Raw genomic sequence first — 15,168 nt, forward strand, 5'->3', positions numbered from 1 at the left:
GCATGTGTGTGTTGCGTGAGAGTGTGTGCGTGTGCATGTATGCGTATGTGTCCATGTGTGTGTTGTGTGACAGTGTGTGTGTGTGGGATCACAAACTGGACCTCTTTACTTGAAAACTGGACCTTGGGTCCAAAACTGGCATCTGGTAACCCTTGAGATTGGTGATCCAAAGACTAACCAGGGTCACCCTGACCATTTCTGTGGGCGTTTTCCGCTGTACATCAGTGATGTGGTTGGTCTGTCTGGCATCTCTGACCTTGGACCCACAGAGAAAATGAATGACGTTCATTCTTTACACAAAGAAAACAAAAATGTCAGCGTGTTGTGGTTTATGAGTAAAGATTGGAGGAAGGTTTTAACAGAAAAGTGTGACCGTCTACACGGCGGCTAAGGAGGAAATATGCAAAGCGTGGTGAAGGAGGGTCGGGCTGTGTTCAGTTCCATAACAGGAGCACGTGAACATTAACTCAGGTGAAACTGCTCTTGGCACATTGTCATTTTCAACAGGCCTCCGAAAAACAGCTTTCGCCTCAGAGGGGGGGGGGGGGGGAGAGGGAAGGAGAAAGAGAGAGAGGTGTCACATGGCAGAATTGATCCTTGCTTGTTATTAAGCGATGTTGGCGATATGTGCTATATTGAGCTAATTGAGTTTATTTTATCCACCACAGTTCCTGCCACGCACACACACACACACCTGGTCAAATACAAAATATACGTGTTCTAGGTACTCTTGACTTAACTCTCGATAAAATATTCATCACAAAAAAGAAAGCCAGCTGTCATTCACTCATCGGCTATGTCTGGCCGAGAGCCGCCCCCCGGAAGGCTGCCCTGACGTATGGAACCCGGCCCTTCTCATTTCAACGTGACCAACACCCCTCCGCATCGCCCGCTCTTCTGAAATATCCTGAGTGTGGCTTCGCGTTCGCACTGAAGCGTTTAGCAGACGCTAATATCCTGAGTGTGGCTTCGCGTTCGCACTGAAGCGTTTAGCAGACGCCAATATCCGGAGAGACTCTGAAATAAGACGTATCCATCAAGGCTATAAAACAGCAGGAGATCCAGAACATAAGATTCAGTCACAGATCAACTGAGGCCACTGCGTCTCTGATCAACTGGGACTTCATCAAACTGCCAGGGAAGCGTGGAGACAAACAGAGCTCTACTGTGCCTCCATTTTAGGAGCTCCCGCTAATAGTTTAGCAGCACGACGACTAATTGGGATGCGTTTGCAGCTTAGGAGCTCCTAAGTATGTGTGCTCCTTCGAAAATGTGTGTATGTGTGCTCCTTCGAAAAACCAAATGTTAGAACCCTGGCAACAAGCGCAAGTAGGGTTTTAAAAAGTGTGTTAAATTCCTTTTTAAGGTATTCAAGGGCACAAGTGTGTCTAACAAGGCATAGAAAACAGAAGTCGATCGGGGACATTGAATGAGTCATGGGACCAGCACAAAAACATGTTTTTGGTGATTGTTAAATGTTTTGCTGATGTGAAAACGGAGTATTAAAAGAAAGCCGGCTTGTACAACAGGATGCTAAAAGTGCTGTATGTTTGAGCGTGAAGTGGGACATTGACCCAAACAAGAGACTCGCAGCCCTATGTGACCTGGTCATGTGACTGTGAGTGATGCAGCTGTGTAGGACGCATGCTGTGAAGGTGTCAGAGTCTGTTAAATCTGTCACCCACTCCCCTTTCTATCACATCTCTGTCTACCACTGATTTTCCTCTGAATTCACCTCTCTACGTCCCATTCAACATCCACAAGCCCTTTCTTTCTCTCCATTAGAAAGACAGGAGCGCTACAGAGAGACAGAATAAATGTATACATAAAAATGGGTGTACGCGATTGTGTTTGAGCGTGTGTATGGTTGTGGGGTGTGTGCATATGTTTGTGTGTGTGAGTGCGTGTTTAGGTGTGTGTGAGCTCGTGTGAGTGTTTGTGTGTGTGTGTTTAGGTGTGTGTGTGTGTGTGTGTGTGTGTGTGTGTGCATTTGTCTGTGTGTGTGCGCGTGTTTGTGTGTGTGTATGTGTGTGGTTGTAGTGAGTTTGTATGTGTGAGTGTGTGTTTAGGTGTGTGTGCGCGTGTTTGTGTGTGTGTATGTGTGTGGTTGTAGTGAGTTTGTGTGTGTGTGTGTGTGTGTGTGTGTGTGGGAGTGTGTGTTTAGGTGTGTGTGTGTGTGTGTGTGTGTGGTTGTAGTGAGTTTGTGTGTGTGAGTGTGTGTGGGGTTGTAGTGAGTTTGTGTGTGTGAGTGTGTGTTTAGGTGTGAGTGTGTGTGTGTGGTTGTAGTGAGTTTGTGTGTGTGAGTGTGTGTTTAGGTGTGTGTGTGTGTGCGTGTGTGTGTGTGGGAGGGGAATCCCACCTGACAGGGGTGGTGCAGCAGCAGATTGCAGACACACACACTCAGTGCTGCTGTTGCTCTGACCCACTTTCCCACTCTCTGCAGCGACAGACATCACCAGCCGAGCCCAGAGCTCACAGCTCCCCATGGTCCCTCTCTCTCACACACACACACACACACACACCATCTATGCACTATACTACACCTCCTAACCCAACACCCTCCCACACCTCCTAACCCAACCCCCTCTTACTGTCCTCCCACACCTCCTAACCCAACCCCCCCTCCCCATCCTTCCATACGTCCTAACCCAACACCCTCTCACACCTCCTAACCCAACCCCCTCTCCCCATCCTCCCACACCTCCTAACCCAACACCCTCTCACACCTCCTAACCCAACACCCTCTCCCCATCCTCCCACACCTCCTAACCCAACACCCTCTCCCCATCCTCCCACACCTCCTAACCCAACACCCTCTCCCCATCCTCCCACACCTCCTAACCCAACACCCTCCCACACCTCCTCACCCAGCCCCCCCTCTCACCATCCGTATGGGTTTGTGCCGGAGGTCTGCCTCTGTCACCGGGGTGTCTCTGTCCTTCGGGGGGGCGCCCCTCTTGGCGAGGAGACGCAGCAGGGTGGGGCCGTCCCGGGGGGGCCCTTCGGGCGGGGCGGGGCTCCCGGCCCCCAGCAGCAGGCCATAGGCTCGGCAGTAGAGCTCGGAGGACAGCAGGAGGCGTGTGACGGGAGGCTTGATGTGCTCCTGGTCATACTGGTCCCGGTAGAAGGGCTCTTGCAGATCAACCGGAACATTCTCTACGGAGAGAGAACAGGGACACGCACAGCAACGTTACTCTCTGTAAAGGGACAAATGCTACAACATTACTCTCTACAGAGACAAACACAGCAAAATGACTCTCTATAAAGAGACAAACACAGCAACATTTCACCCTACACAGAGACAAACACAGCAACATTACTCTCTACAAAGGGAACAGCAACATTATTCTCTATACAGAGACAAACACAGCAACATTACTCTCTACAGGGGGACAAACACAGCAACATTACCCTCCTCAGGAGGACAAACACAGTAACATTACTTGCTACAAAGGGACAAACAGCAACATTAATTAGGGAGACAAGTAGCAACATTACTCTCGACAGAGACCCATGCAACCACAGTACTATACAGGGAGACAGTAGTTTACTTTACTCTCTACACGGAGATAAGTACAACAACATTTCTCTACAGTCAGAAAACGGCAAACTTATTGAACACAGGGAGACAAGAACAGCAATATTTTCAAACACAAGAAGACATTCAGAGGAACAATATCAGAGAGACACAGGAGAAGTCATTAGATATTTGCATTCAGAACAGTCTTACATTTGAATACTCTACGGTTCCCAAGAACGGGTATTTGAATAATCAAACATGGCCTTTTTTTAAGCTTCACATTTCTGGGGAAAATCATCTCTAAATAAAGACCGAACATAAAGGCATCTGCAAAGACAGGCCGGAAATGTAATAATCTGAAAGCACAACGCTTGCAGCCATGCGGGGACCTGGCTTCTCTTTAATGAGAATCGATGGCGGTATAGATCTTTCTGCAATATGAACGTTACGGCACTGCTTGACGTTTGAAGGCGGACAGATCAGTGACTGAATGCTAGTCCCCCGAAAACATTTTTTGGTTACTTCCTGAAAGAAAAAAATTAGAATATTTGGAATGTTCTGTGGTCAGTAGCTGGGAGAGAGGAGACCAGGAGGAGTGGTGTTAGAGTGTGTGAGTGACACGTGTGTGTGTGTGTGCGAGTGTGTGTGTGTGATACACCCCCCCCCACCCCCCGCCCCCCCTTGTGACCCACATTCCAGCGCCCGCTCCAGACTTCCACTCAAGAAGCCTAATCTGTGTGATTGGACAGCAGCCTCCCGATACCAGTGCCAGGGCATTTCAGTGCAGCGTGGGACGGGTACACACACACCTCCCCTCTCTCACCCCGATGGGGTGGGAGGGGCAAATTTACCCCAGTGGGATGTTTCTGGAGCTGGACTCTTCACCAGGCTGTCTGTGGACACACACACATGCGTGCACACACATACAAACTCACACCCACTCACACTGACAAACATACTCAAGCACACACACACACGCATACACGCACACACACGCACACAAACACAAGCACACACACATCCACAGAAAAGACAGTTCAGCTCAGCTAGGTGCTCTATGGGGACCAGTAAATATCACAAGCACAAGTGCACACACACACACACACACACACACACACACAGGCACACACAGTGACACACACACATACACACACACACACACACAGTGGCACACACATCCACGTACACACACACAGAGGCACAAACACACACACACACACACACACACAGGCACACACAGTGGCACACACACATACACACACACACACACAGTGGCACACACATACACATACACACACAGAGGCACAAACACACACACACACACACACACACACATATACAGTGGCACACACATACACATACACACACACAGAGGCACAAACACACACACACACACACACACACACACAGGCACACACAGTAGCACACTGAACTGAGCATACATACCAAAGCAGTGAAGTTGAAGCAGTTTTCCCGCTGCTTCAAAGACCCTCACATAAACACAAACTCTCGTTTTGACACACATGCTGTGCTTTCTATTCCAATGCCAGTTTCACGAATACAATCAAATAAATAAAGCAAACGAGAAATATGCAGGACCTATCGCCGCTACAGCTCAGATGAAATCCGAAACTTGCCGGACCATACTGTTGCCAGAAGGCCTAAGGCTGGATCTGGAATGGCAGCCCAGGCAAGCCACAGAGCTTGCAGGTCATTCTGCAGCCTGCTTTCAACCCACAGTCAGAGCAGAGAAACCGTGTTTCTGCCTGAGCAGATCGCCCCGGGCCCAAGTCTACACCCGTCAGCACAGTCCAGTGATGGGGCGGGCGGGGGGGGGAGGGGGGGGGTGTGTACATGTGCCAGGTACTCGACCAGCTCAGATGGGCTGACTGGCCCTTTTTTTGTTATTAAATGTTCTTATGCTTGTGGGGTCTGGGGGTTTGCTTGGTTGCTCATCAGGCCAGAATGTTGACTGCCAGGTTTAGAGGGGTTCTGCAGACTAAGGTGTTTACAGTTTTGAAACTGCTCAAACCAGAATGTTGGGGTGGGTTTTCTTTCTGTAACAGTAGTTTTGGGGTGCTGTTCAGAGCAGAATGTTGGGGTTCTCTCTGTAACGGTAGTTTTGGGGTGCTGTTCAGATCAGAATATTGGGGTTCTGTCTCTAACACTAGTTTTGGGGTGCTGTTCAGATCAGAATATTGGGGTTCTCTGCAACAGTAATTTTGGGGTGCTGTTCAGATCAGAATATTGGGGTTCTTAGTAACAGTATTTTAAGGGTGCTGTTCAGAGCAGAATTCTGGGGTTCTCTCTGTAACTGTAGTTTTGGGGTGCTGTTCAGACCAGAATGTTGGGGTTCTCTGTAACAGTAGTTTTGGGGTGCTGTTCAGAGCAGAATGTTCTGGTTCTCTCTGCAACAGTAGTTTTGGGGTGCTGTTCAGAGCAGACTGTTGGGGTTCTCTCTGCAACAGTAGTTTTGGGGTGCTGTTTTCTCCCGTTATCGTCCTGGTTATGACCTGTCTACAGAAGAAAAACAGACACAGTCTGCATATCACATTATCTCTACTGCAGATCCCTGCAACCAACGGAGACTAAGAGCAAAGGGACTCATTAGTGCCTGCATCCACACACACACACACACACACTCAGGACTGCACACGCACACACAGTACAGCACACACACAGAGAAACATCTGTTCACAAATCCACCTACACCTCAGTTTGCAGTCATGCAACATGACATTTTAAACTGTTGTATTTTTCCTGCATTAAGGCCAGCAGGGTGAAACAGCAGAAATGGGAGAGAGAGAGAGAGAGAGAGAGAGAGAGAAATAGAGAGTGAGAGACAGAGACAGAGACAAAGGGAGGGAGGGAGAGATAGTGGGAGGGAAGGAGGGAGGGAGAGAGAGAGAAAGAGAGAGGGAGGGAGAGAGGAAGGGAGATAGAGGGAAAGAGAGAGAGAGAGATAGAAATCCTGTTGTCATGAGAACAGCAGAACAGGAAGTCCTCTGTTTTAATCAGGGGGCATTAGGTCTTGGCAGAGGGAGTGAGTTCACTGCTTCACATTAGCGCCGCCTCACAGATCAAAAGCCCGTCTCAGAGTCCTGCCCTGAGAGGCTGGGTCCTCCACAGCCCGCCGTGACGGAGAGGAGCCAGCGAGAGCGGGCGCGGTCAGCTACACGGCCGCTACGCTGACAGTCATCTGCGCGGTCAGCTACACGGCCGCTACGCTGACAGTCATCTGCCCCTTCAGATCCAGGACAATGTTAAGTCTTCTTGCTGTGGTGTCCAGAGGAGGTTCACGCAGAGCTCGAGGATTTTGGCGGCCCTAAACAAGAACGTTTGGGGCGGTGGGTGGGGGGGTGGGGGGGGGGGGGGGGGTGGTACGGAGGTGCAAACTGTGAGAAGAGATGAGGGGGGACTGGACGGGGCTGTCGGAACAGGGAGCCGGGGTGTGGTTAGCGATCCAGAGTTGGCAGACTGGGGAACCAATCGCCACGCAGATACATAGATAACCATAATGTACGACTATCTAAAAAAAGATTTAAAATGTGATTTGTCTATTGCGCCGGGTTGTTGAGGCCCTCAACGACTCCATAGAGCATTGAGACCAGCAGCCCGCTCTGTGACCCCTGTATGACCCTGTCATGTGACCCCAGAGTTGTACAGGTCAGTTTGGTGGACAGTTGGCTGCACGGCAGACTCATCTCCCACCTGAACCTGAACCCATGTGTCCGGTGCCATGGCGACCAGGGCAGGAGCTGGCCTGTCTATTCTGTGTTGGTGTAAATGGTAAATGGTTGGCATTTATATAGCGCCTTTATCCAAAGCGCTGTACAATTGATGCTTCTCATTCACCCATTCATACACACATTCACACAACAACGGCGACTGGCTGCCATGCAAGGCGCCGACCAGCTCGTCAGGAGCATTTGGGGGTTAGGTGTCTTGCTAAGGGACACAACCCTCCGACTGCTAGACGACTGCTCTTAATGCCTGAGCCATGTCAGTGTACTGGCAGTAGGTGCACTGCAGGTTCGAATCCACACAACAAGAGGCACATTTAGGGCACCAAGCTAAAGACCCAGGTCCCACAGCCAAGAGAACCAGTCACACTCTTACGGCTTCTCTGCCGATGACAATAGAGGGCAACACCCTGGTTCGATCCACCTTGGGTGTGTCAAAGTAACTCCCAATAGCTCCCAACGAGCTGATTGCTACCTTGCATGGCAGTTGCTGTACCTCTCGCATTGCCGTTGGTGATTGAGAGTGTGTGTGAATGGGTGAACGAGGCTGTAATTGTAAAGCACTCTGGATGAAGCGCTATATAAACGCAGTGCATTTCCATGACCTCCTCGTTTGTTCAACGTTCAACTCGTTTTCACAAACCGACGGGGAAAAAAAAGGCTATTCACGCGACGACCTGTGTGAACGGCGCAGATAAGCACGTAATTCCCCCTCACACAGCAGGAGGGGAGGGACCGTATTAATATTGACATTTTGGGCTGAGCTGTTTGTCCAGGACGGCTGGGACGGAGCCGTGTCCCGACTGAAGATTAACGAGAAAAGGGGAAAGTGTGGCGGTGACCGTGGCGATTAGGGGAAGCGAGGGATTACACAGAAGCCGCTCTGAGAGACAGACACATTCAGATACAGCCTCGTGGGGGATTCTGCCGAAAGTGCGAATTCTGTCGACAGCACAGCTCCTGGACTGCACTCGGGTCAGGATGTGCAGCCAATACGCTTCTGATTCTTACAACTAACTGGAGTTAGAATGCTTTAAAAAAAATTATTGTACGCAGTAATAATAATAATTAGATATTTAATAATAACTCGTTATTAAGCTGATGCTTTTATCAAAAGTGGCATACAGTTGATATGACTAAGCAGTGGACGTTTCCCTCTGGAGCAATGTGGGGTTATGGGCCTTGCTCAAGGACCCAACAGCTGCACAGATATTAATGTGGCTACACTGGGGATCGAACCACAGACCTTCCGGGGCCCAGTCTTGCACCTTAGCCACCAGGCTACATGCTGCCCTCTTTATTATCTCATGCATTTATCCAAAGCGACAGGGGAAAAAAACACCCTTGGAGTAATGTGGGGTTCAGGGCCTTGCTTGAGGAACCAACAGCGGTGTGGATCTTAGTGTGGCTACACTGGGTGTGCAGGCTCCCCTTTAGTTATAATACACTGGAACTTGAACTGTCAACCTTCCGGGTCCCAGTCATGTACCTTAGCCGCGAGACTACAAGCTGCCCCACATTACCTTTACAATTATTCATTTATTCATTCATTATCCTAACCCACTTATCCTGAACAGGGTTGCAAGGGGGCTGGAGCCTATCCCAGCATACATTGGGCGAAAGGCAGGAATACACCCTGGACAGGTCGCCAGTCGGTCGCAGGGCACACACCATTCACTCAAACACTCATACCTATGGGCAATTTAGACTCTCCAATCAGCCTAACATGCATGTCTTTGGACTGTGTGGGGAAACTGGAGTACCTGGAGGAAACCCATGCAAACTCCACACAAAGAGACCCCGGCCGACCGAGATTCGAACCCAGGACCTCCTTGCTGTGAGGCGGCAGTACTACCCACTGCACCATCCAATTACCTTTATGTATTTGTTATGCATTACTTGTATGTATCTGTAGTGTATATGTGTATAACCCAAGAAGGATAGGGCGGCCTGTAGCGTAGTGGTTAAGGTGCATGACTGGGACACGCAAGGTCGGTGGTTCGATCCCCGGCGTAGCCACAGTAAATCCGCACAGCCATTGGGCCCTTAACCCTGCATTGCTGAAGATTGTCTCCTGCTTAGTCTACCCAACTGTATGTCGCTCTGGGTAAGAGTGTCTGCCAAATGCCTTTAATGTAATGTAATGTAATGTAATGAATAATTACTATTCTTTCTAAATAGGAATAAAGCCTCATAGCAGCGAGCCGCGGTGGCGCAACGCTAAGACGCAGCAGACTTGCGGTTGCAGTTCGCTGCAGTTGCACACCGGGGACCGGGGTTCGATTCTCGGTCCTGCCAAAAGCCAAGTTTGGCCGGCTCACGTGGGGCAGCAATAATTGGCTTGCTGCTCCAGAGGGAGGGACTTGGCAGGGTTATTAGATTGCCGCACAATAAGCACCTCGGGCGCCTCGGAATCACGGCAACGGGCACGAGACGAGACGGCTTGAAGAAGGCGTGTCGCTCTCATTCGGGCCGCCGAGGGACGGGGTACGGGCGGTACATCTAATACGACTACCTCCAATTGAATCAGATGAGGTTCAATTGGCTACGAAATTGGGAGAAAAAGGGAAAAATCTGGAACAAAAAAAAAAAAGGCCTCATAGCACTCTGAAGCTAGCTGGAAAGAGCGCTCAAGGATCGACTCGTTACTCACCCAGGGGGCATCAAAGACGAGCAAAGCGGACAAACCCAAAATAGGCTGCGCACACAAGAGGCGAAGGGAATCTCCGGCACTTTGTACCGCTATCGATCGTGAACGTAACACAACGCCTGATATGTCAGGAGTCCTTTCAGAGGGGATGGCGTGACGGCGAATGGGGAACACGTTCAGAGCCTCCGCTCAGATGGGTTATGGACGAGGTGACTCCCACCAATGAGCAGAATGCGCCAAATGTTATGACGCTCACTGAACACAGTCAGTCATTCAATGTGAATGCGGGGCATTTGGATATGGGATAGCATGACACATGCATTTCCATGGCAACAAGGCTTGTGCATTAACCGGGTAGCACAGTCAGTCTCCCCGTACCATAAAGAGCACAGGCCAGACCAGGGCAGGGAAAGAGAGGCCATATTCTCCTGTGGATTTCACACCAGAAACCTCAGCTCTTAATCGTTTTAATAAGCCCAATAATTCCATTTAAGCCAAAGTTCACTCAGTAACAAAGTGAACTACAGGTTATTGTGGAGCAGCCTGTAGCATAGCGGTTAAGGTAAATGACTGGGACCCGCAAGGTCGGTGGTTCGATCCCCGCTGTAGCCACAATAAGATCCGCACAGCCTTGGGCCTTTGAGTAAGGCCCTTAACCCTGCATTGCTCCAGGAGAGATTGTCTCCCGCTCCCGCTTAATGTAATGCCATTAATGTAAAAATGTTATGTTATTCAGGAGTACTGTTAGCAGGACGAAGGGAAATGGAAAATAACAAAGGATAAATTCCACACAGACATTAGAAAGTATATTTTTACACAAAGAGTGGTCACTGTGCAGAATAGTGTGTTGGGTCATCTACTGGGGTCAGAAACGCTGGGGGTTACCAGACCAGGCTTGATACGGAGCAAGAAACTATCTAGCTTTTAGGTAAATTAAGCAGTAGCTACACTTTAGTGGCAGGGAAGGGCAAGCATTGCTGGGCTGAATGGCCTGTCATAATCATTATCTCATGTTATTTACATGATGTGACATTTTAGATAATTTTCCCAAGAAGCTTGTGAGTGACAGCTGAAGGCTGTCCTTGGGGCCCTGTATGTAGCATTTCAATGAGGCCTTAATCTATCAGGGAACTAGCATTCAGTGTTGTACAGCTGATACAGCTAAATAAGCCAGGGGTAACTGGTAACTAAGTGTTCTAGAACTCCCTTGATGGCCAGAGGTGGTTGTTACACCAGCATCAGAATGTTCAGCAAAGAACATTCTAATCTCATATTTGTGACCTCACACCTTAAAGGGGTACATACCCTGAGGGCAACTCTCTCTGAGCTTAAGAAATACTTCTTCATTTACACCAGGGATAATCTCAATCTTTCCAGAAAGGGCTAATATGGGTGCAGGCCTTTCTTCCACCCAAGCAGCTGCACACCTGATTCTACTAATTAAACATTAGAGTCTTTACTAAGGTCCTTGAAAAGCCTGTACCAACTCCGGCCCTATCTGGGTGAGATTGAGTATCCCTGATTCACACCCACGTCCCCTTGGTCTTCCAGCAAAGGCTGCAAACGCCCAAGGCGTGCTTCAGCCAGCGGAGGGTGAGAATCGGGTGGGGGCGGCACCAGAAAATAAGTCCCATTCCTGATCCTTTATAATCCTGATTTTTGGCGTCCTTTCCAGAAAGGCCCCATGATCATATTCCACATTCAGCCCCACATTCTCAGAAATAAAGTGACAGTGCAGGTACAGTTCTGTTCTCCCAAGGATCAAATTTACCAAAAGTACCCAGAAAGCTCCCTTTTCTCTTTGCGTACAAATGAGTACGGTTTCCAAGTTGCCCCACAGGCAAGCATTTGCATCTTTTTAGGCACTTCTCGTACCTTTATTTCTGAGAGTGCATGATTGTGTTCCACAAAGACAGCCATGGTCGTGTTCCACAAAGACAGCTACAGTCGTGTTCTACAAAGACAGTCACAGTCATGTTCTACAAAGACAGCCACAGTCGTGTTCTACAAAGATAGTCACAGTCGTGTTCTACAAAGACAGTCACAGTCGTGTTCTACAAAGACAGTCACAGTCGTGTTCTACAAAGACAGTCACAGTCATGTTCTACAAAGACAGCCACAGTCGTGTTCTACAAAGATAGTCACAGTCGTGTTCTACAAAGACAGTCACAGTCGTGTTCTACAAAGACAGTCACAGTCGTGTTCCACAAGAACAGCCACAGTTGTGTTCCTCAAAGACAACCACAGTTGTGTTCTTCAAAGACGGCTACAGTCGTGTTCTACAAAGATAGTCACAGTCGTGTTCCACAAAGACAGCCATGGTCGTGTTCCACAAAGACGGCTACAGTCGTGTTCTACAAAGATAGTCACAGTCGTGTTCCACAAAGACAGCCATGGTTGTGTTCCACAAAGACAGCTACAGTCGTGTTCTACAAAGACAGCCACAGTCGTGTTCCACAGAAACAGCCCCATGATCGTGCTCTCACACCACCACATCTTGACAGCTCTGTCCCGGCCTCTGAATCTCTGGGCCGTTAAAACTCCCCGGTCCACCCCCTTCGGCCCCCGTTCTGGATGCTGGTTCACCCTCACGCTCCCGCCGCTGCCCTGACACGCCCTGCTCGCACCCGGGCCGACCCGGCCTCGCAACCCGCCCACAGACGCGGAGCCTCTGCCAAACACACGGCAAATAAATAAATAAACAAACAAATAAATAAACTACTGAAATGAGGACAGGAGGGAAGAGAGGAGCGGAGGCTGACAGGGAGAGACGGAGAGGAATCGGGGGGGGGGGGGTATGGGGGAAGGAGGGATGTAAGGACGGAGGGGGTCCCCAGCGAGAGGAAGGAGAGACGGAACGTGGACTAATGAGAAAAAAGCACGCCGGAGAAGAAAGCAGGCCAGGGAAAGAGGTCGCCTCGATCCATCAGCCGCCTGAAGCCTGCGCTACACTGCTACCGCTACCGCCGCCATCTTATCACAGAGAGAGGCACACGCACAGGCCGGAGAGAGGGAGCCGGAGAGAGAGATAAAGAGAGAGAGAGACTTTGTGCTACTCGCAGGTCACGTTTTGACAATATTTCCCCCAGGCTTGTCTTGGCACCAAAAGCATTTTCAATTTAACTGAAAGGAAGAGAGGGGGAAAGAAAGAGAACACTCTTCGAAACACAGTGACAGTGGAGGTACATTTTTGTTCTTCAAGGGTCTCATTTCCCAAATGTACTCAGTACAGCAATGTTCTCTTTGGGTACAAATGAGCAAATTTTCCAAGCAAAAAAAGTTACAAATTCAGTATCTATTGCAGTCCAGGGGTACAATTTCATCAACCTATAGGGTACCGCTCCAGCGACAAGCATTTGTAACTTTTAAAAGCACTTTCCATACCCTTTATTTCTGACAGTGAGGAAGAGAGACGGGTACAGATGTAAATGTTTTCTAAGTGCGCTGCGTTGGAAGTTAGCCTTCGCACGGCCCAGTATGAGACTGCTCGGAGGACAACACTGCCCCAGTTTACCCAGTGGAAACGGCACCGCTGGACTGAGCTGAATAGGGCTGATAGAGAGGGAGCACGAGAGGAGAGAAACGTCGATGAACAGTGATTGAGTGAAGGACACTGGGAGTTTTGTCAGCGGTGGCCGCTGAGGTTCGGCGGCAGAATGAGCTCACTGTTCTCCCCCGAACCTGAGAAGAGCACAGCCTTCTGCCGGCGGAGAGGGGGTCTGATCGGCACCCTTCCTGTCCCGAAAGCTTTACTCCCTCGCAACACAACACAGGGGTCGGCAAACAGGCTTGTAATCTGGCCCGGCTCTAAGATTCCAGATTCTACTTATCAAGGACTCGACTGACACAAAAACCTGCCCCCATTTTCAGATAAGATTGGTAGTCTTTAGCCTGGTGGCTAAGGTACACAATAAGATCAGCCGTTGGGGCCCTTGAGCAAGGCCCTTAACCCCACTCCAGGGGGATTGGCCCCTGCTTAGTCTAATCAACTGTAAGTCGTTTTGGATAAAAGAGTGCCACGTAATCATCCAATCACCCTTTTTCAGCCAATTGAACCCTGTGGCTCAGGAGGATCAGGATATTAGAGAGCGATACGTCTTCTACAAGCGGCATCGTCTCAAGTTCCTGCAACCATGACTACAAGGCGAGTGCAATCAGGGTTCAGAGTGCAGCAAACGGCGATCCTACAGCCCCTGCCGAGTCCCTCCCCCCCTTCGGAGCGGCGAGCCAATTATGCCGCTCCACGTGTGCCGGCCAACCAATTTAACCTTCCGCAGGACGCTTTTTTTCTAAATTCTACGGCAGAGTTCTAGAACTCCACTGCTGTCAATCACCAGTAGTGATTGTTACATCAGCATCAGAATGTTCAGTTAAGGACATTCCAATCGCATGGTGATCTCACACCTTAAAAGGGTCAGTCCTCCCATTGCTACTGACCGCCGACCACTGCAACGAAAGGGTCAGTCCTCCCATTGCTACTGACCGCAGACCACTGCAACGAAAGTTGGAAATAAGCGTCAGTTGGTGACTGCTGCAAAACCTAGCGCTGTGGCGGCCCGTTTTTCCAACGACCTTGTAAAAACGAAACATCAAAACAGCACTTCAGCAGGTTGTGAAGCGGTGTGGGCGTAACCAGGGTAACGGTGCCTGCCCAAGGCAGCCGTTAGCAGCAGCAGCGGCCTCGGCAGAGTGCGGCGACACCACAGCTCGAACACAGGCAGCCGCTTACCCGGTTCACCTATCCGCAGAGAGCCATGACGTCAGGGAGGTGACCTCAGTTTCTGGGAAGGAAACTGATGATGTCATCAAATTCAGGTGTTGGGGATGGGGGGTGGGATGGGGATAGATATGGAACTGCGTCAGAGATAACTCACAGGCACCTACACACACACACACACACACACACACACATACATACACACACGCACACACACACATACACAATGTGCATGCTCGTACGCACATTTACAGACACCATGAACAACACTGTGAATTCTATACATATAGACTTCTCATAAACAACACAAATACTATATCCTACAAGCCAAGGGTCATATATTAGAAGCACACTATAAAACAGTGGCTGCATTAACACCGTGTAAACCACAGTAAAGGTCATTGTTACACAGTGTGTGGCTGCATGGTGAGGACTTGGACCACAGCCATGCACAGTGATTCACTTCCTCTTTGCGCTGTGCTCAGGGGGTCCTTACAAAGCCACACATCTGAGACACACACACAGTTACTCACTTACA

At 49.6% G+C, this 15,168-nt stretch overlaps 1 protein-coding gene across 1 annotated transcript in view; it reads right to left on the bottom strand.

Annotated features, from left to right (window-relative positions):
• LOC133122407 (calmodulin-regulated spectrin-associated protein 3-like) overlaps window positions 1-15,168 on the bottom strand; it is a 42,129-nt gene that overhangs the window by 21,089 nt on the left and 5,872 nt on the right. The window contains 1 exon segment of the mRNA XM_061232365.1: window positions 2,885-3,156. Coding sequence (XP_061088349.1) covers window positions 2,885-3,156 — 272 coding nt within the window.

The sequence above is a fragment of the Conger conger genome, chromosome 2, assembly GCF_963514075.1.
Source record: "Conger conger chromosome 2, fConCon1.1, whole genome shotgun sequence".
NCBI classification, from domain to species: domain Eukaryota; kingdom Metazoa; phylum Chordata; class Actinopteri; order Anguilliformes; family Congridae; genus Conger; species Conger conger.